The 20,314-nt window shown below is 43.3% G+C and overlaps 1 protein-coding gene across 8 annotated transcripts in view; it reads left to right on the forward strand.

Moving 5' to 3' along the window:
- BAZ1A (bromodomain adjacent to zinc finger domain 1A) overlaps positions 1-17,833 on the forward strand; it is a 51,051-nt gene extending 33,218 nt beyond the window's left edge. For 5 of the 8 annotated variants that reach the window (XM_081207722.1, XM_081207721.1, XM_081207725.1 and 2 more), the window contains 9 exons: positions 3,085-3,239; positions 5,151-5,299; positions 6,312-6,389; positions 10,568-10,815; positions 10,903-11,132; positions 12,084-12,568; positions 14,139-14,281; positions 16,223-16,310; positions 16,637-17,833. In XM_081207722.1, coding sequence (XP_081063848.1) covers positions 3,085-3,239; positions 5,151-5,299; positions 6,312-6,389; positions 10,568-10,815; positions 10,903-11,132; positions 12,084-12,568; positions 14,139-14,281; positions 16,223-16,310; positions 16,637-16,827 — 1,767 coding nt within the window. In that variant the 3' untranslated portion in view covers positions 16,828-17,833. The remainder of the gene's footprint in view (positions 1-3,084; positions 3,240-5,150; positions 5,300-6,311; positions 6,390-10,567; positions 10,816-10,902; positions 11,133-12,083; positions 12,569-14,138; positions 14,282-16,222; positions 16,311-16,636) is intronic. The other 3 variants (XM_081207723.1, XM_081207726.1, XM_081207727.1) reach the window with 2 other exon arrangements.
- The last annotated feature ends 2,481 nt before the right edge of the window (positions 17,834-20,314 follow it).

A 20,314-nucleotide genomic window follows, 5' to 3' on the forward strand; every position in this document is an offset into this window, starting at 1 on the left:
TTCAATCACTAGAGCAGGTCGAGGAGCTTCTGGCACGGGCACTTTCACTGCTCTTTGGCCTGGCTGCAGTGCCCCAATTGTGGCAACCAGGCGTTGGCTTTTACCTGCTCCGCTCCCCCTTCTTCTCCCCCCTCAACAGCTCCCACCATCCCTTGCCATTCCTTCCTCTGGGGGCAGACTCTGGCAAAGTGGCCTGGCTGTTGGCAGAGATAGCATTTCCGGGGGCCCTTTCCCTCCTTCTTAGCTCCCTCGCTGGTTTTTGAAAATGCGCGCGCGCGCGCTGTTCCGATTTCCATCGGCTCTGCCGGCGGGAAAGCTGGCTCAGGAATGTCTGGAATGCGGAACTCCTTCCAACGTTCCCCTCTCCCTTCCCGCCTCTCCAAGGCTCTTGCCTCCTGCCGCGCTCCTATGGTCAGCGCAGATTTGGTCAGCTGATCCATAGACTCCGCCCTGGGGCTCCGTGCCAGCTCGTCTTTCACCCCCGAAGAAAGACCTTCTTCAAATAGCATTTGAACGGGTGCCGCCGATAAATCCCAACTCAGTCTGTGAATCAGCATGGTAAACTCAGTCCAATATTCACGGACAGATCGACTCCCCTGCTTACAAGCCATTAGCTGTCTGCGCACCACCCCTTCCTCAATATCGCTGGAAAACATGATATCCATTGCACGAAAGAACTTCATTGTGTCCTTTAGTATGTCATTGTGCGTTGCCATTAGGGGTCGAACCCAGTCTCTAGCCCCTTTCTCAAGATGCCCAATTACAAAAGCAACTCGCGATTCCTCATCAGGGAACTCATCGAACTGCACATTAAGGGCATATTGCATCTCTGTCCTAAAAGCATGGTAGTCCTTGGGGTCCCCCCCAAATTTCTGCACCAATCCTGGTACCTTTCTGGGGAATTGAGTGGCTCTCCCCTTCTTGTCTGCATCCTGAGCCCTTCTCTCCTCCAGCCTCGCCGTCTGCAGGGCCAGTTGAACCTCCAACGCTCGGTATCTATCTTCCAAGCTTGGACCAGCTCCAGCCCCTGCTCCTCCGGTTCCGGTTGGTTCGCTCATGATGCCTTCTCTTGCACAGGCAGCGTACAAAGACTGTCGGACTGCTGTGAGGGTTTGATTAGCTGCTTGTGCGTGAAAACGTGCTCCCTCAGAGTTTGTGCGCCCCCACAAACCTCCGTGTGTGACGGAGCTCCTCAGACATGTCTGCTCTAGTCACTAGTAGAGTCCGACAGTGGCTGTCTGCGGAAGTGTTTCCAGCAAAGAAGTTCCTTAACGGAAACGCGTCTCCTGGACTCACGGCGTGACAGTTTCCTGCGAGGTATGGGTCTCCCTATGGGAGACTCCGATACCTCACCACTGTTCTCGCTGGAAGCCTCCCTGAGCCCTCCCTCCTGCTCGCATTCCCTCAGAGACCCACTCCTCCCCCTGCTGGTCCCTGCTTCAGCAGTTGAGTCTCTTTCATCCTGCCTGAGTCCCTCTACCACCTGATGCTCTGATGGCAGTTCCCTGACACCAATCATCTATATTTCTGCTGCTTTCATGTTTACAATGATGTTATCAGTCCCATCTTCTCAACTCTTGGTCGTTACTCATTTTCCTTTTCTGTCACCTCCGAGTTCTCTCCACAAGCGGATTGAAAGAAACAGTCTTATTCATATCTCTGTGTGGGCTTTGTAATGCTCTCTCGTAGATCTTTCACAAAAATCCAATAGTCCAGGCATTCGTTTGAGCAGACATCACCATCTTGTCACTCCGATGAAATACAGTCTAAATGTCCACTCATTAACTTTCCAGACCCACTGCATCGTAAATTAGTCCTCCAGGAGGGTACTAGCCTTTCAAATTTACAATCCCAAACCGATAACCGATCCACGGCTCTTCCTCCCTAAGACCATATATCATGCAGCAAAGGTCTGCCTGTCCATATCGAGTCACATTTCTTGCTGCGTCACAGAGAGAGCCTCTTTTCTTTTCCAAATCTTTCACAGAATAAAACCTTTAATTCATATTATCCCCCCCCCCACAGTTCATTTTTAATCCCTCTTGCAAATTAGTTGTTGAGACGGTTCTTTAAGGGGGAGGGTTATTAAATTAATCACATGAAAAAGTAGAAAGTCTTCCCCCCCCCTTTCCGTTCCGTTCCTCCTACCACCATGTCTGCAATTCTCTGATGTTATCTCTGTTCCTTCCGTCCTGATCTTCTTCATCTCAGTGGTAAAGTTATTAGCAGATAAAGACAGAGACGGTTCTTTAAGGGGGAGGGTTATTAAATTAATCACATGAAAAAGTAAAAAGTCTTCCCCCCCCCTTTCCGATCCATTCTGTTCCACCTACCAACATGTCTATGATTCTCTGATGTTATCTATTCCTTCCATCCCGATCTTCTTCATCTCAGTGGTAAAATTATTAGCAGATAAAAACACTCCTGACCTCTCTTGAAGCATGTGCGTTTACTTCTCCATTTTTTCTTCTTTTTAAGCAACCAGATTCGCTCCTGAAAGCAGCTTTAGGGAGCTCCGACCCTGTTCGAGGGCTTTCCGCCCAGTGCCTATCACCCCCTCCTTCATCCGAACTCGGGGGTGATTTATGGCAACCGCGGGCGAGGGCAGCATCTTCCCCTTCCCTGGGAAGATGAGGGAGACTGATTTTACTCCCCATAATCAGCCTCTAATTACCTCGTACAAGCTGGATAGAGGGTATTGTCAGCCATCTTCCAAGGCGCCCCTAGCGGCCCCCCAGGGCGTGGGTCTTTTCAATTGCACTTATCCATCTGTGGAATGCTCTCCCCCAGTGAGGTCCACTTAGTACCATTCTTGAAATCTTTTTGGTGCCAAGTAAAAACTTCTCTTTTTTTCCTCAGTGTGCTGTCAAGCTCTGTGGCTGTTACGGACATTTTTTAATTTTTAATGGTATAATGTATGTATATTTATGTTTTTAAATGTGTTATAAATCACTTGGAGACCTTTGGGTAACAAGTGACTAACAGGTCTAATAATTAATAAATTTTCCATTTGCTTGAAAATGCAACTTTAAAAATCATCTATCTTTGTGTTAAGCTTTTCAATAAATGCATTATGCTTTATAGGTAACAGACAGGCAAACTTGGAGGACAGCCTTAGAAAGTGGGCAATATGAGTTACTAAATGATGAAAACAAAGAAAATGGTATAATGAAAACTGTGACTGATGACGTAGAAGAGATGGAAGTAGATAATCAAGCAAGAGGTATTGCAAGAGACAGGTAATACCAGCAACCTTTTAGTTGTGCTATTTAAAATTAATAATGGGATGGGTAGTTTGCTTTTCATTCTTTTGCTCCACTTTATCCAGCGAAGAATGAAATTTTTGAGGGGGGTGGTTCTTAACTAAAAGCATTTCCCTGCATTGTGGTATTTTTAGCAAGGCCAATTCTTCTAAGGATCTGGGACTTGGTTCCCCACTCCTGTGCTATTGTATCAAACAACATCCATAAACTATATTTTTTCTGGTTTGTTTTGTGTAAGACAACACTGTTTTCCAGCAGAAAATGGCAAGCTAGGCACTCTCCCTCAAAAGCATGGCTTTGTTTTGAAAATGCTCGAGGACAAAAATTTGGCACAGCCCTAGTAGTGATGCTGTAATCATGTTAAGTACCGTATTTTTCGCTCTATAACACGCACCCGACCATAACACGCACGTAGTTTTTAGAGGAGGAAAATCCGTAGGCATGCCACCCGTAGGCATTCCCTCCATAACACGCACAGACATTTCCCCTTACTTTTTAGGAGGAAAAAAGTGAGTGTTATGGTGCAAAAAATACGGTATATTTGATGTTTGGCTTCTCTGGAAATTGCTGAACAAATGACACCTTATTGATTATTACCAATTATGATGTCAAGAGACAGCATTCCTATTTTCAGTTCCGTGAAGCAATAAAATAGTATAGGTGTTTCATTGTGAAATAATGGCTGCATTATTTCATTACTAAAATTGTGTGTTTGATCTACGCAACTCAAATATATCAATGTATTTGGATTATAAGATTTCTAAACTAATTTTATTTTCAATTGCTGAATTTTTTCTTTTTGTTTTGGAGTTTACAAATCTGCAAAGCACCTATATTGTAGCCCTTATTTCTTTCTAATACAGTGGTACCTCGGTTTACAAACAATCTGTTCTGGAAGTCTGTTCTTAAACTGAGGCGCGCTTTCCCTTATGAGGCCTCCCACTACTCGTGCCCTTCCACCGTTCAGCTTCCGTTTGTAAACCGAGGTAAAGTTCGCAAACCGGAAAACTACTTCCGGTTTTGCGGAGTTCGTAAACCAAATAGTTCGTAGACAGGACTGTTGTAAACCGAGGTACCGCTGTATTCTGTTTCTTGAGATGACACCTGTGTGAGTTTTTCCATAACTGATTTAATTGACCTGACCTGAGAATTGTGCTCTTTCTTTGTTAGTTTAAAGTTATGTTTAACACCATTGATGGCATATTTGACTTGCACTGCTGAGGCCAGTTTCACATAAGATAAATTTTGTACACAGATACGCTGTGTCAGGTGAATCAAGTGTGTAGGTCTTTTTTGCTTCATGTACTTAAGGGCTGTGATTACTGCTTATTTTTGTGGCTAATAGTGTGAAAATGAGTGTGCTAATCACACATTACTGGGTATATGCTGGCTATACACAATTGCTATACAGAAATGATTGTGTAAGAAATTGTGTGAAGTGGCCCTGTTAGGGATTTTTGTAACACACAAGAGTATGTTGAGGTGATATCAGGTAATGTTCTTTTGAGATCTTACTTGGAGCAGAAAGCATAGCTCCTGGAAAACACTACTTCAAAAGTTTCAGTTTCATTTCTTTGGATGAGGCCTATATAGAAGTTACTAGTACATTGTGCACAGCATCCATGGAAATCGCTCTTAGTGATTAGATTAATATAAATATTTATATATGTATTAATGAATTTCCAAGAGAGACTTCATGGTTGTTATTATTATTCTGCATATACACTAATTAAACTTGATTTGTGTACTTGGTTACTTGTGGAACAAATGCTTATTTATTTTAATGAAGTCCACAGAATGCATGTTTGTACATTCTTGTTCTGCTTACACCACCAATATAAAAAGTATATGTAGTTTAAAACTGATGAATTTTAAACTTTAATTTAGATTGATTGTATTAAAACCTGAACCTAGAAGTACCGCTTCAACTAATACAAGCACTCCGCAGCCCGTGAATAATGTTGTCCATTACTTGGCATCAGCACTGCTTCAAATACAGCAAGGCATTGAACGTAAATTCCTCAAAGCTCCACTTGGTATGTACCTACTTCTAGAGCCCTGTGCTGGTTATGAACAAAAGAATAGTCCATGTCCAAAGAATGTGTTGACAAATTGCCAGTTACTCTACTGAACAAGTTTTAACAAATGCAAAATTGCTTTAAACTGTGTTGTGTTTTAAATTGCTGCAACTCACCCGGGACCTTATGGTGGTGAAGGGCAAGTAAACTCAAAATAAGAATGGTGATGAAAATGCTCTAGAATTGCCAATCTGGAGTCAGGTGGCCTGGAACATATTTGAAATAAATCCGCCACAAAAGTGGGATGAATGGATTGTGTGGGTGTTTGGCCACACCTGAACACAAGATTCACTTCCTTGATTCACTGTGTTCATAATTGTTGGGGGAAATGTGATCCACTTGGCAAATGATGAATGATGGTAAGCAGAGGTGCCAGATTGCGAGGGCTAATGTCATGCATGTGATGCCACACGTGACATTGATGTCCCATGTACAATGTCAGGAGGGACCGGAGGCGGAGCCAAACACGGCACCTTCAGGGCTCCAGTGACGGGGGCTCCTCCTTCACCGATGGGAGGCTGCTTCGACCCTCCTTTCCCTCTGCGGTGGCAGGAGAAGGAGCGGGCTACTAGAGCTGCACTACGTGTGTCTCCGTGCTTTGCTTCTGCGCTTTTGGACATTGAGGGGGTGGCCCCTACCCCCAAAATACTCAGGGGACCCAAAAGGGCTCGGCCCCCAGGAGCTGATACCCCTGATGGTAAGAAAGCATCTTGTGTACTGTGAGCATAGGCCTAGGGTATGCATAGTTACTTTTGGAATAGAAAGCACCTCTTCCTATCCCTTTGTACTGATCTGGGAATGTGCTAATAGATCATGTGAAGAGATGTGATGTAACACAGCTCTGGATATTGATGCAAATCCAAATATCAACATTAACTGCTTAGTTTTAGGGAAATAGGGTGAGCATGCTAGTGAAAGGTTCCTGTTTATTTCCAAACCAGGCTTGAAATAACTATGCGTTTAACACTAGGTGATGCAGAAGACAATAAAAGAGACCAAAAAGGGGATAAAAGGAGGAAAAGAGAAGATCAGCCTAGTCAGAAAGATGGTAAATGATTGACATTATTCCATATTTAATCTTTTAAAATTACATTTCATCTGCTGCAGGTGTCTTTAGTATATTAGTCCCATGATCAACTTTTGAGTATAGCAATGCAGCTTTGAAATAATGGGCAGTGTCAAACTAAACCTTTCCATGAGCATGAGCACTTTTGGCTGCACAACAGAACTTTCCCTCTTCCCACAAGCCCCACCAAAGCTGTTGTTTGCTTTCCTCCAAACATCCAGAGCAGTTTTGGAGGGCCGACAGGGAAAGGAGAGGGAGGGGAAGTTCCTTGCACAGCCAAATCTGCTTGTAATATTGGAAATGTTTATTGGATACCACCACATAGAATCACAGTTGTGAAAGTCTTTTTAGAAAGGAATAGTGAAGAGCTTAAGGATAAAATATTTCACTGAACTTTTACCTTTATTTTGGTGTCTTGACCCGTAAAAGATTCCTAATGCTACAGCGATCTCTGTAGCCAAACTGAAATCTAACCATATATCTTAGCTGGTTCAGTGCCTTCTGAAATCAAAGTTTTCCTCTGTGAAGGTAGTGATAACTAGAAAAAAGTCAGGACAGGGTTACACTGTCCCTTGCTCAATATCTGCTTCACTATTGATACTGAGCAAGTTCTCTAGCCCACCTAAAACACTGCACTAAGGGAGAGGACTCTCCTTCTACTTGGGCAGCTGCATTTGCATGTTGCAATAAACTGTAGTCAATGGTTTACCGTGAAAGCAGACAGCTCCCATTTCACTTCTCCGTTAGCACAAGTAGAGTGACAAACCATATTGCTTGACATAGTGCTACATATGAATTAAAGGATTGTGGTTGCTTCGCTTCAGACTATGATTGGGTAGCCCAAAGTTGTTTTCGGCTACCCAGTCATGGTTTGTTCGTATGAAACAAGCCAGGATCCCCATCTGAGATGCAGCGCTCAGTCAAGGATCAATTTTTGTTCCCTCCACTAGCACTAGGGCCGTGGTTCCTAATGTGGGGCACACACACCACAGGGGGGCAATTTGATATATTTTGGGGGGTGCGCAATTCAAGAATGAGTTAACAGTGAATGGCCTTTTAGGCTTGCTCCATGTGAATAGGAGTTCACTTTTTGAATAATAAGAATTATGTCACGGGGGGGGGGAGGCATCAGGATTTTAAAGATGTTTAGGTGGGGCATGGCCAAAAAAAGGTTGGGAACCACTGCACTAGGGGAAGAACAATATCTGTGTTCACAACAAACCATAAGCTATATGTGCAAATGTGGCCACTCATGTCCTTTTTGTTTAAAACACTTTGAGCTCACTCTTCTGCCTTAATGTGAGGCACTCAAGGTGACTTGCAACAAAAATCATAAAAAATAGAATGCTCATGAAATTATATAAGATAAACTGAAGAAGTTAAAGAAACCATGAAACAATAGAAAACCAGCAATAGGCATTCAAGTGTTTGACAAACCAAAAGCTTGTTAGAACAAAGAGAACTTTAGCTTGACACAAATGTAACAGGTGATGGTGCCAGCTGGTAATCCAGAATCAGGACTTGGCCACAGAGAAGGCCTTGCTTGTATTCCAAATGAATGAAGCTTGCAGTAGGCCCTCTCCTCTTGATCTTGAGGGAATGGGCAAGTTGATACCAGATTATATGAAGGACTACCTCTAACTGTATCAAGTCATTTAGAACTTGTCTCTAGTGTAGCTTGTGTACCAGGACAACCTAGGCGCTATCAGTGCTGCAGTCTGCCCAGTGGCTCTTCATTTGCATACCTTGCCTCCAGCTGTCAGCAGCAGTAGGTCTGTGCAATGCATGAGCACATGTGGGAGCAGAAGCTGGTTAGAGAGGGAGGCTGAAGCATTCAAAGTTGGAGGGGAAGCAAGAAAGAAAGATGGGGTAATGAATAGACAGTGTGGTTGGTGCCAGAGATGGAGGGGAAGGAAGGAGGGGGGCAAAAGGGATGGTTGTACCGAGAGAAAGAAGAAGCACCTGGTGGTTGCTGTACCTTCTGGCCTTCCCCTTCTTTCTTCCTCAACCCCCACCCCTAAGTCTTCCTACTTTGTTCCTGGTCTGCCACCAAGCCAGGAAGTCTGTCCTGACTGACTCCTAGGTGATAGCCATCTCTTCTACTCGGAAGAATGAGTCATTGAGCAGTGATGCAGGAACTGGAGAACCAGTGTGACTGGGTGGGTGGAGAAGGGGGAACTGAGTAAAGGTGGCTGGGAAATGGAAAAGTTGTCCGGGGGGGGGGCACCTGAGGGCAAAGAACTGGAGAGTTCACTGAAATAAATTAGAAAGAGAAAATATTAATATTTTAAAATAAGAATAAACTGGGAGTAGAGAGGAAGGGGATAAAAGAGGGAAGCTGTAATAGAGGAAGAAGTGGACATAAAAGGAACAGGAATTAAGGAAACGGACAGTTTGGGTTTGGGGAAGAGAGTGCAAGTTAACTGAAAGGAGGAGAGAAGGTCCCCTAATTTGAGTAAGTTTGTTTTCTCCTGCTCTGGAGGCTAGTACCTGAGCCAAAAGATTCAAGTTACAGGAAGGGAGATTCTGACTAAACATCAGGAAGAACTGTATGACAATAAGAGATGTTCCACAGTGGAACAGATTCCTTCAAGAGGTGGCGGACTGTTCTTCATTGGAGGTTTATAAGCAGAGGTTGGGTAGCCTTATGTCATGGATGAGATTCCTGCATTGCAGGGGGTTGGACTAAATGACCCTCCGGGTCCAATTCTACAATTCTCAGACTCTATGATTCTCTGCAAATTCTCGGAGCTTTTATTGCCTTATAAGCAGCTAAATCCTTATTTGTTGAGGGTAATGAAGCTTCAAAAAGGATTATCACCCAAGTGCCTATACATCATTTCCTGAATGGATGAATTGCTTATTGTGAAATGCGCACTGTGTGTGTGTGCGTGTGTGTGCGCGCGCGCGCGTCTGTGTGTTTGTGTCTGTCTTTGGAAGAGTGAGGATATTCTCTTGTCTTTTATTATGATTGGAAGGCATCAGGCAAATTGTAACTTTAATAATCAGTTTTCATATTATTGGTCATTACAATGAACACCCAGTTGTCTGTAAGTGATATGCCCTGTATATTTATAATTTGATTCCATTTTTATGATTTATTTATTTAATCATCATGTCTTCTAATAGCAAACTCATGTGGTGAGTGCCAGCAGGATTATAGCCAAAATGGGGTGATTGAGAAAAGGAGAAATATATCACCATGTTTAGGGAAGTTTGCAAAAGTAAAAAGAAAATAAAAATTAAAAATAAACAGCAGAAAGAAAAATGGAAATGTGGACTTGGAACGAAATGCCCCGCTAGAGGAAGGCAAGGCTGACTGGATGAGTATCTGAACAGGAACCAATCCATTGGGTGACATACTGCATTTTCTCAAATCTAATGTTCACTTTTTTTGGCCAAATTATGTTGCAAAAATTAAGGTGCGCATTAGATTCGACGGCACATTTACATTCGCCAACAAATACTTTTTTTTGGTTTCAAGGTTCTGAAATGGAGATGCGCATTAGATTCAATGGCGCATTAGACTCGAGTAAATACGGTAATAAGACACCTCTCCCTATCAAGAGAGAAGGAAGTCAGGATAGAAAGGTGATCACAGCTGCCACAAACTGAGTTAACTTTTTATCCATCATGGCCCCAAGATGGCTTTCTTAGAAATTCCATAGCCAGTTCATATCCCAAATCAGTGTATATGTGAATTTAGGATTTTTTGGGCCCAGTATGCCTCACTTTTTTCTTGCTGAATCTCATTTTCCATTTTGTTGCCCGTGTTTGGAATGAGATCCATTTGGAGCTGTTCCCTGTTTCCCAGGTGAGCTACAATTTGGTAGTGTTTGCAAATTTGTCTGCCTTTTAACTCACCCCTAACTCCTTATCATTTATGAACAAGTTTAATAGCACCACCCAACTCATGTTGTTGGAAGATCCTATTCCTTTCTTCCCTCCATTGGGAGAACTGTCAAATCTATTCCTACTTCATTAAAGAGTCAGCAGAAACCTGCTTTCCATCTCTCCCCCTGCCCATAGGTTACTTAGCCAGTTTCTGATTCATAAGAGGACCTGGCCTCTAATTCTAGGAATAAGTTGTTTTTGTATAATGAATACAATTATTGGGAGGTTTGCAGCGTAATTGTTCTTTATCACTCTTTCTTGTAAAGATGCCAGCGATGGTGGCCGTTCACATAAAACAGTCTTGGACCGTTGGAGAGAATCACTTCTGTCTTCTGCTAGCCTCTCTCAAATCTTCCTCCACCTCTCAACACTAGAGCGAAGTGTAATCTGGTCCAAATCTATCTTAAATGCTCGCTGCAAAATGTGCAGAAAGAAAGGAGATGCTGAATGCATGGTGCTGTGTGATGTCTGTGATCGAGGCTATCACATTTACTGTATAAGACCAAAGCTCAAGGTAATTCAACTTTTGCTTTGTTTTGTTTTTAAATTGTAACCATAAGTAGTAGTTGCATTTTACAAAGGCATGCTGCCTCTTTGTTAGGTTGTTCCCGATGGAGACTGGTTTTGCCCAGAATGTCGACCAAAGCAGCGTTCCAGACGCCTCTCATCCCGACAGAGACCTTCTGTGGAAAGTGATGAAGAGGCCGAAGAACAGGTTGAAGAGGAGGAAGATGAAACCAGTTATGAAGATACTGGACATAGTGAGGAGGAAGGTGATGAAGATGAAGAGGATGAGGACAACTCTGATTCTCAAGAAGAGGATGATGAAAGGTAAATCAGCCACCAAGCTGGCTCTATCCATGCAGAATTCTCACAGCCTTTAATATGATATGTCACATGATCGACTTACTTAAAATTTTAAATTTAAGTTACAGAATTTTAATTTGTTAAAAGTGATTTTAAAAATACGATAAAAAATTTCCAAAAAGTGTATTGCTTATTTAATATTTCTAAGAGCTACCTGCAAAATTTCATCTTGGGATTTCACACAGAGCCAGTGTGGTGTAGTGGTTAAGAGCGGTAGTCACGTAATCTGGGTAACCGGGTTCGCGTCTCCGCTCCTCCACATGCAGCTGCTGGGTGACCTTGGGCCAGTCACACTTCTTTGAAGTCTCTCAGCCCCACTCACCTCACAGAGTGTTTGTTGTGGGGGAGGAAGGGAAAGGAGATTGTTAGCCGCTTTGAGACTCCTGAAGGGGAGTGAAAGGCGGGATATCAAATCCAAACTCTTCTTCTTCTTCTTCAATGGGATCACATTTTAAAAAAATATTTTGTATATACATTTTAAGTAAGTCCATCATGTTACATATATTAAAGCCCATGAAGTTCTGAAGAGATTGGTGTTTTTGGCTTTGACATAACTCAACCCTGGGCTGAGCTTAAAAGGTTTTGATCATTCAACAAGTGTACAAAATATTAAGAAAATTGGACGACATGAGGTAAAAAAGCTGGATCACTTGATATGGAATCACCCAGGGGTACAGTGTTTTGTTTAGAGTGTGTACTTGCAATTAAGCTAGGATAACTATGGGTAGCTTCTTAGTTTTAAATTTGCAAAGAAGAATTTGTCATTCTATAATTGGTAACCCGACAGTTATAGAGACAGTGCAAATTTATCCATCTAAAACGGCTAATTGAGTGCTAAATTCACAACTTTGAAGAACAGAGAGGCGCAAAGATACTAGTTGTATCACAGAAATTGATACTTGTAACTTCTTACAGCTTATCCAAATCAAGAAAACCTCAAGTAAAACTCGCTTTAAGAACAAGAGCTGCAAAACTTGCAACCAGCATCTCAGGTCAATACAGCCAGCGTCAGAGTACTGGAAGATACAGTTCCCGGAGTCAGCAGAATACACCTAAGCAAACCGGATTTGCAAGTAAAGCTACTGGGAAGGGCATAAGAAAGACAAGGTCTGCTCCTTCATCAGTAGCAAAATCATCCAGACTTAGCAGCCGTACAACTCGTCAGAATCGAGATTTGCTACAAGCAGACACATTTATAGAGTTGACCAGTCCCCAGAGGCGACGCCGAGGAAGGAAGACAGCAGATAATACTCCAGAGAGTAGTCCTTCCAGTTCTCTCGGCTTCAGAATTGTTGATGCTACAGATTCAAAGGAAAAGAAAAGTTCTCCCATTCCTATTGTAAAAAATTCTCCTCAAGACACAGAGCCCAAAAAGAGGGGTAGGAAACGACAATCTACAGGTATGTTGAATCCTTAAAATAATATTGGCTGTAGAATGAATTCAGAAGTTTCCATCATAGTATAGATCGGAGCTCTCCAAACTTTTCATGTTGGTGACATACTTTTCAGTGGGGTTTTGCCATATTTCAAGAGGTAAAAATCTGGACACAAAAGGTTGTTGAGGATTTTTAGGGCCCCTCTGCCACCACCAAGCCCGAGCCACCCACGCCCGCCACAGCCAGCACATTAACCAGTGTTCCAAAATCCAGGACATTTGGTTTAAAATGCAAAATTCCTCCCGGATGGGCATGTAAGGCCCCCAGAAGAAGAGATGTCCGGGAATTCCAGGACGTATGGCAACCCTACTTTTTAGACATTCATCATTTCACGACATAGTAATTCAGTTTTACTAGCAAACTAGAGGCTAAACTAACCCCTTTCCAGCCCTGGGAGGAGCACGGGGAGCATTCATGCGACACACTGCAGTCGATACGCTAACGTGTCGCAACACACAGTTTGGAAATCTCTGGCATATGTAAAAATAATGTGAATTGGCCTTAAAGCATGGCAAAACGGATATAGAACTAGGGAGGTTTGTTATTGTATCCTGTGGCTTTTCATACTCTTACTGCCAGAAATACATGGCATAGCACTATGGATCAGAGTCTTGCATTTTTTCTTTGTCAAGAGAATCGATTCTTTTCCATTTTCTCATTGGTTGCCTCCCTCCAATCTCATTCTTAAGGCTTTTCTAGGTAGGGAGGCCACCTAGCTAGAGAACAGAGAAGATTCAGAAGATTTAAATGGCGCACGGCAATATACTAGAAAGCTTTTCTAGTCTGGTCAAGTAAAGGTTATAGGGTAGAAGGCTTGGAGTAATCGGTTGAATTGTTTCATCTTGGGATGGGCTTAGAGAGTTTGCAACTTGGGGCAGGCCAGCAAAAGAGATTAAGGATGCTCCTCTCTGACTGAACTTGATGTCGTCTTTGCCCCGAGTTGTATCGAGGATGGGCAAAAGTTTGGGGGGTGTAATGCACCCTTGTTTGAATGTGGAATTGCTGATCGTCTAACAAAAAGAAGAAACATCTTTTAGATCAGCCTCCATACCTGAGGAAAACTCAGTGCAAAAAGAGCTTTTAAGCTCTCTGCCTTGCTTGCATGTACCTTGCAGCATTTCAACCAGCTGGTCTTCAATTGTGTATGATTGAAACTGTGCAAGTTTGAAGTGCGTAAGATGCCATCATACTATACACCGGTTTGTTTACTAATCATTTTTCTTCATTCTGAAAAGGAAGCCAGCTCCTTTCAGGCCGAGTCATTACTCAATACCAGTACCAATACTTCCTACAAATTGTGTAGTTCTGTAAACAGTTGTATCTGAAGGATTGTCTTTTGAGGGGGCTGTTTCCTTCAGAGGACACCAGGGGTTGGTGGGCAGGGAAACCCATTCTAGCTTTCCTTATCCTCGACTGTAGCACTTTGAGTAAGGATGAACTCAGATCATATTGTTTCTGTACCACTTTAGCTTTTCTTAACATGTTCCTATTCCCTTAGCATAATGTATTTCTTAAACAATTTGTTTTTCCCCAGAGCCGTCTCCGATGCCTTTGAATAGGAGAAGTTCAGGACGTCAGGGTGGAGTTCATGAACTGTCTGCGTTTGAGCAGCTTGTTGTGGAATTGGTGCGTCACGATGACAGCTGGCCTTTTATGAAACTAGTGTCCAAAATCCAGGTAAATAGATTGGGTCCCTTTTAGTAAAAAGTGACATTTACTGACAAACCAGGAATAGTCAAAAAGAGGAAGAATAGAAAAATACTTCTGAAATCCAATCTCTACATTTGAGTCATATCTAGAACTAAAATACCCAAGTTACTGTAATAACTTGGGTATGCCTCACCTATTTTGAAGATGTAAAATATACGGGCTAATGTTTTTCTGGAACTCTCTAGCTTTCTCCATAATCCAGCGCATGTTTGCAATTTGGTCTCTGGTTCCTCTGCCTCTTCCAAATCCAGCTTGCACTTCTGGGAGTTCTCGGTCCACATACTGCCTGAGCCTACCTTTTAAGCATAACCTTGCTAGCGTGTGAAATGAGTGCAGTTGTGCGGTAGTTGGAACATTCTTTGACACTGCCCTTCTTTGAGATTGAGATGTAGACTGATCTCCAATCCTCTGGCCACTGCTGAGTTTTCCAAACTTGCTGGCATATTGAGTGTAGCACCTTAAGAGCATCATCTTTTAAAATTTTAAATAGTTCAGCTGGAATACCATCACTTCCACTGGCCTTGTTATTTGCAGTGCTTTCTAAGGCCCATTTGACTTCACTCTTCAGGATGTCTGGCTCAGGGTCAGCAACGACTAAACAACAACAACAACAAAATGGGCTAATGTAAGGGACGTGAGTGGCGCTGTGGGTTAAACCACAGAGCCTAGGGCTTGTCGATCAGAAGGTTGGCGGTTCAAATCCCCACGATGGGGTGAGCTCCCGTTGCTTGCTCCCTGCTCCTGCCAACATAGCAGTTTGAAAGCACATCAAAGTACAAGTAGATAAATAGGTACCGCTCTGGCGGCAAGGTAAACTGTGTTTCCGTGCGCTGCTCTAGTTCGCCAGAAGCGGCTTAGTCATGCTGGCCACATGACCAGAAGCTGTACGCCGGCTCCCTCAGCCAATAAAGCGAGATGAGCGTCGCAACCCCAGAGTCGTCCGCGACTGGACCTAATGGTCAGGGGTCCCTTTACCTTTACGGGCTAATGCAGTGCTAATGCCAGAGGAATTGACTTTTCTCCAATCCTTATTTGAATGCTATGACAACGGAAGTGTAAGAGACAGTTCAGCAAAGTCAGTGTTGGGTCATGAAATTCAGAAAGGCTTCTGTTGTTGGCTGTGTGAAGAGGGAGCTTGTTAACTCCAGGTTCAGCATTTTCTGTTTTATTCATAGCTCAGCGATTATTGGGAGGTAGCTGAACACACACCATGGATAGGTAATGTCACCACCTTGCAACTGAAGACAGGAAATGCAAACTGATGTTTTGCATTTTAACTTGGTCCAGTGAATGACAAACTGCAGGAACAGATTTAATAGATCCAGAAAGGGAAACATTAGGAAAAATACTCAAAAGAGTTTAAATTGACTTGTATTGTAAAACAATGTAATGGCCACAAGATGGCGATGTTACCCAGCCATGTTGCCTGTTAATCACCTAGAAACACCCTTCAGGTGAGAACCAGCTGTTCCACTTTTTGAACATTGAACAATGAAAAGTGCATACAAATTCAGGACATGATTCCGTACTGCACAGTTTTGAAACCAGGCTGATCTATTGACTTGTTCTTAAGAGACGATGGATTGGAAATATGTAAAATACATATCTTGTAACTGCTGCATTGTTGTTGTTCAGTCATGTCCGACTCTTCGTGACCCCATGGACCAGAGCGCGCCATGTACTCCTGTCTTCCACTGCCTCCCACAGTTTGGTCAGACTCTCACACATTGCTGATATTCAGAAAAAGGCAGGACTGCCTGTTTGGGTGGGCAGATTAAAAAGATTTAACTTCTGAATGAGGTCTCTTGATTTATTGCCTAAAAATCATGAAAAATATTTTGATTGTATGCACTTTTTTGCTCTTTCTCTCTGCATTTTTTAAAAATGTACTTCTTTACCAAAATGCAGGTACCAGACTACTATGATATTATCAAAAAACCTATTGCCTTAAACATAATCCGTGAAAAAGTCAACAAATGTGAATACAAACTAGCTTGTAAGTAAAGTTTTCTAAAATAATTCTATTTCTGTTGTTTTAAACACAGTTTAATTTACAAGGCATCTGAATGACTTTAGTTTTATGTTATTCTGAAACAGTGGAGCATTAGGAGTTATGTGGGCAGTGGGCATTCAGCATATTGAACAATACACACTTGAACATTATTTACCTCTAGCTGAAATGTGAGAATACTCTCTTGTGAGCCAAAGTAATCCACCATAAGGGTGGTGGTGTCTTTGTCTAGGAAACATTGATTTTGGGATTATCTATATTTTTTTATAACATTATGGACTAATTGTGTATTTGTTTTTTCTTCCTTACAGCAGAATTCATTGAAGACATTGAACTGATGTTTTCAAACTGCTTTGAGTATAATCCACGCAATACAAGTGAAGCAAAGGCTGGAACAAGACTTCAGGATTTTTTCCGTGTTCAGGCTCACAAGCTTGGACTTCCTCTTACTTCTGGTTACATGGACCGTGCTGCTCCAGCAGCCAAAAAATCCCGAATCTAACATCTTCCTTTTAAAGGACTTCTATTAGAGGAATCCTCTTATATTTTCATGGAAATGAAATATTTAAATCATGCAGCCATAGAAAGCAATAACATCTGTCACACCTTGGAAGTGTGACCTGCACTATGTTCTCAATTATTAAGCACTCAGGAGAATGTAGGAAAGATTAACTTTGCTACAGTTTTGTTCAGTGACTAATAACTTTGATCGATGTGTTTTGAATACAGTACTGGTTTACAGTAGCTTTTGTACTTTTAATGACCATTTTGTGTCAAAATACCTTCCAGAAATATTTTTCTTCAGCACCAGATAATATTGTTATATTGTTTAGATCTTGTAGGAGCTGTGGCATTGTCTTGTGAGGGTTCTACCTAGGCTAAAACAGTCACCTGCAACGCAGTGGACATCTGAAGTCACTTGAGCACAAAGTTTTGACACTACAAGTGAATGAGTACACCTTTTTATCATTTAAATTAGTGTGCTGGTGCTGGTTGGAGAAATTCAGTCTGACTTTATTAAGTAGATATTTATTTAGCATTCAAATAATTTGTGGATTTGTTTTTGTATTTATAAAAAAATTTACTTGGAGGATAAAGAATTCATTAATTTCCTGTTTACTCTGTGTTTAGTTGTTTAAACCTCTCATGATCAATTAATTGTCCTCTACCTGGCAGTTCTTACAGCAAAACTGAAAGTTTATTTGTACAACTTCCGAGTGTAAAAAATAAAGTGAAACATTTTTCAAAGTACTACTTGCTTATCTGTATACTAGTGGCTGCCCAGTTCTTGGGTGAAGCAAGAATAGATAACAGGACTTGCCACTTGTTGATTCTATCAGCAGCATTTCTTAATTGATCTGTGATCCTTTAATGTTTGCAGATCTGTCATGATGAACTATTCCAATACCCGTGTCCATACTACTACTGCAGATGTCTTGAAAACTACTTATTTAATTTTTTCTAAAACTTTTTGTCAATAAAGTAAAACAAAAAAACTTTTGCCTCAATATTAATCTTGGGTGACTTCGAAATTTACCTCTGTACAAAAGACCAGAAACATAAGGTTTCTAGTAACAGTCAATTCTCATACTTTCTTATCAGAATACAGTAGCCCAAATGTGAGTTACTCAATTTAGTCAATCAATCATTTTATTTCTATGCTGCCTTTCCAAAGTTAAAACAGCAGTTTACAACATGTTAAAATTACATAATTACAAACATAACATAACAAGTCTGTGGTTTTCTAGAAGTTGCTGGACTACAATTTCCATCATCCCAGACCATTGGCCTTGATGCCTTGAAACTAATTAGAGTTGGAGCTTGATATCGATACCAGGGAAGGTCCTAGAAGAGATAATTCAACAAAGATTCAGCATGGGTTTCTCAAAAATGTCATGCCAGACCAATCTGATTCCTTTTTTTGATGGAATTACAAACTTGGTGGATCAGAGAAATGTGGTAGACCGAGTGTATCTTGATTTCAGTAAGGCTTTTGACAAAGTCCCCCATGATATCTCTGGAGGAAGCCAGTAAAATGTGGGTTGAATGAGATAACTGTTAGGTTGATTTGTAGCTGGTTAACTTACCAAACTTTGAGTACTCATTAAGGGTTCCATGTCATCCTGGGAAAAAGTGACAAGTTGGGTGCCACAGGGTTATGTCTTTATAAATGACTTGGATGAAGGAATTGAGGGGATGCTCATCAAATTTGCAGATGACACTAAAATAGGAGGAGTAGCTAATGCTGCAGAAGACAGAATCAGAATTTAAAATGACCTTAACAGATTGGAGAACTGGGCGCAGGCTAACAAAATGAATTTCAATAGAGACAAATGTAAGGCACTTAGGCAGGAAGAACCAGGTACACAAATATAGGATGGGGGACACCTAGCTTCAGTGCTTTTTTCTGGGAGGATGCAGGGGTACTGTCAGAGCTGCTTCAAGATCCTAGCTCACAGAGGATCACGCTAGCCAGCGGTCATTAAGTAAAAGTCTTTATTGAGTTACAGTTTCCATTCTCAAGCTGCTACTTGCAACTCTACGTCTAATGGCTAGATCGGCGAAGCTCCGTCTGAGTCTCCGCCCCTTGTGCACCAACTTAATATCCTAGCCCTGCTCCACCTTTTCCGCCTGACTGTCCTCCTCTGGGTCCCTCTACCCCCCGGGGTTTCTTCCTTCCTGGATTCTTCTGACGCTGACCCGGACCCTCCTGCCTCCTTGCGCCGGGCTTTAGGACCTGGTTCCCTTTCCGGGCTGCTTACTGCGCCGCCTTCCTCTGCATTTGAACTTGGCGCGCGCGCCCAGCCTTCCACTTTCCTCTTAACCGTTTCTTCACTCCCCGATGGAGGTGTGGCCACTCCTGACTCATGCCCTCCCTCCTGTGGTGAGCTGCCAGCGCTTGCCCCCTGGCTCCCTCCTTCTTCCCTGCTCCCTGGCGGTGACGCTGGTCCCGATTTCCAACTGCTCTCCCCTGAGTCCCCTCTGGCTCTATCTTCCTGGGGTGCCCCCCTAGACTCCCCCCTTGCCCTGGCCACTGGTGCTCCTTTCTGTGAATCCTCTGATTCACTGGAAAGACTAGGAGATCTCGGGTCGTCGTCATCACTCATCTTTTCTTCTGCCTCCTCCCCTTCGCTCTCTGTTTCCTCCCTTGGCCTTGCCTCTGCTCCTAAACCCCTGACATCCATCCCCCCCTCGAAGCCCCCCAGTCCCCCCTCCCCTCCTTCCGGTGCTGGAGCTGGGTGCTGCTGTTGCAAAGGGACGAACGTCGGATATCGTTCGCTTCCCGTGGCGGGCCTCCATCTGAAGTCTCTCGGGTCTTCCTCCCTGCTCTCGTCGACGACGGTCACCTCCGCTTCCATCTCTGTGCCGCCGTGCTCGAAACCAGGGTCGTCCCCGAAAACGTCCATGTCCGTTTCTCCCTCACTTCCTCCTGGCGGCGTTGCTCGTCCTGGACCTTCCTGCCACTTCCTGCGCCACTGCTCCTCTGGTCTATCGTCCCACCAATACGAGGGTTCTGAGGCAGATCCCGAGGGTGACCCCTCCGGGGAACGGGCGTCTCGTATCGGGTCCTCGTCCGAGTCAAACCCCCGGAACGTGCTGGCAGAAAGCGTTGGCGTGAAAAGCCAGTCGTCGAAAAAGTCTGCTGGCATAGGTCTATGTGGGAAGAGGGCATGAAACTCGTCTTTGAGTAGAGGTTCGTCCAAGGCGTAGCCCGGCACCCAGCTGTTCGCACTGGCCGGGGTGCCCTCCTTGGCGAGAAGGTATTCTACCCCCTCTTCCCCCCATCTGGAGTCCAAAATCTCCGTGACTTCGTTGATGCGCTCCTTCTGTGCCACTCCCGCGTGCCCTGTTCTGTCTCTGACCGGACTCGGCGCCGTTCCTGGTTCCTGGAACCTGTGCGGTGCCTTGTAGGGAGTGAGCACCGATCTGTGGAACACCGGATGCATTCTGGAACCCTCCGGAAGTGCCAGTCTGAAAGCTACCGGGTT

Source organism: Podarcis bocagei, assembly GCF_964188305.1.
Source record: "Podarcis bocagei genome assembly, chromosome: 1".
NCBI lineage: Eukaryota > Metazoa > Chordata > Lepidosauria > Squamata > Lacertidae > Podarcis > Podarcis bocagei.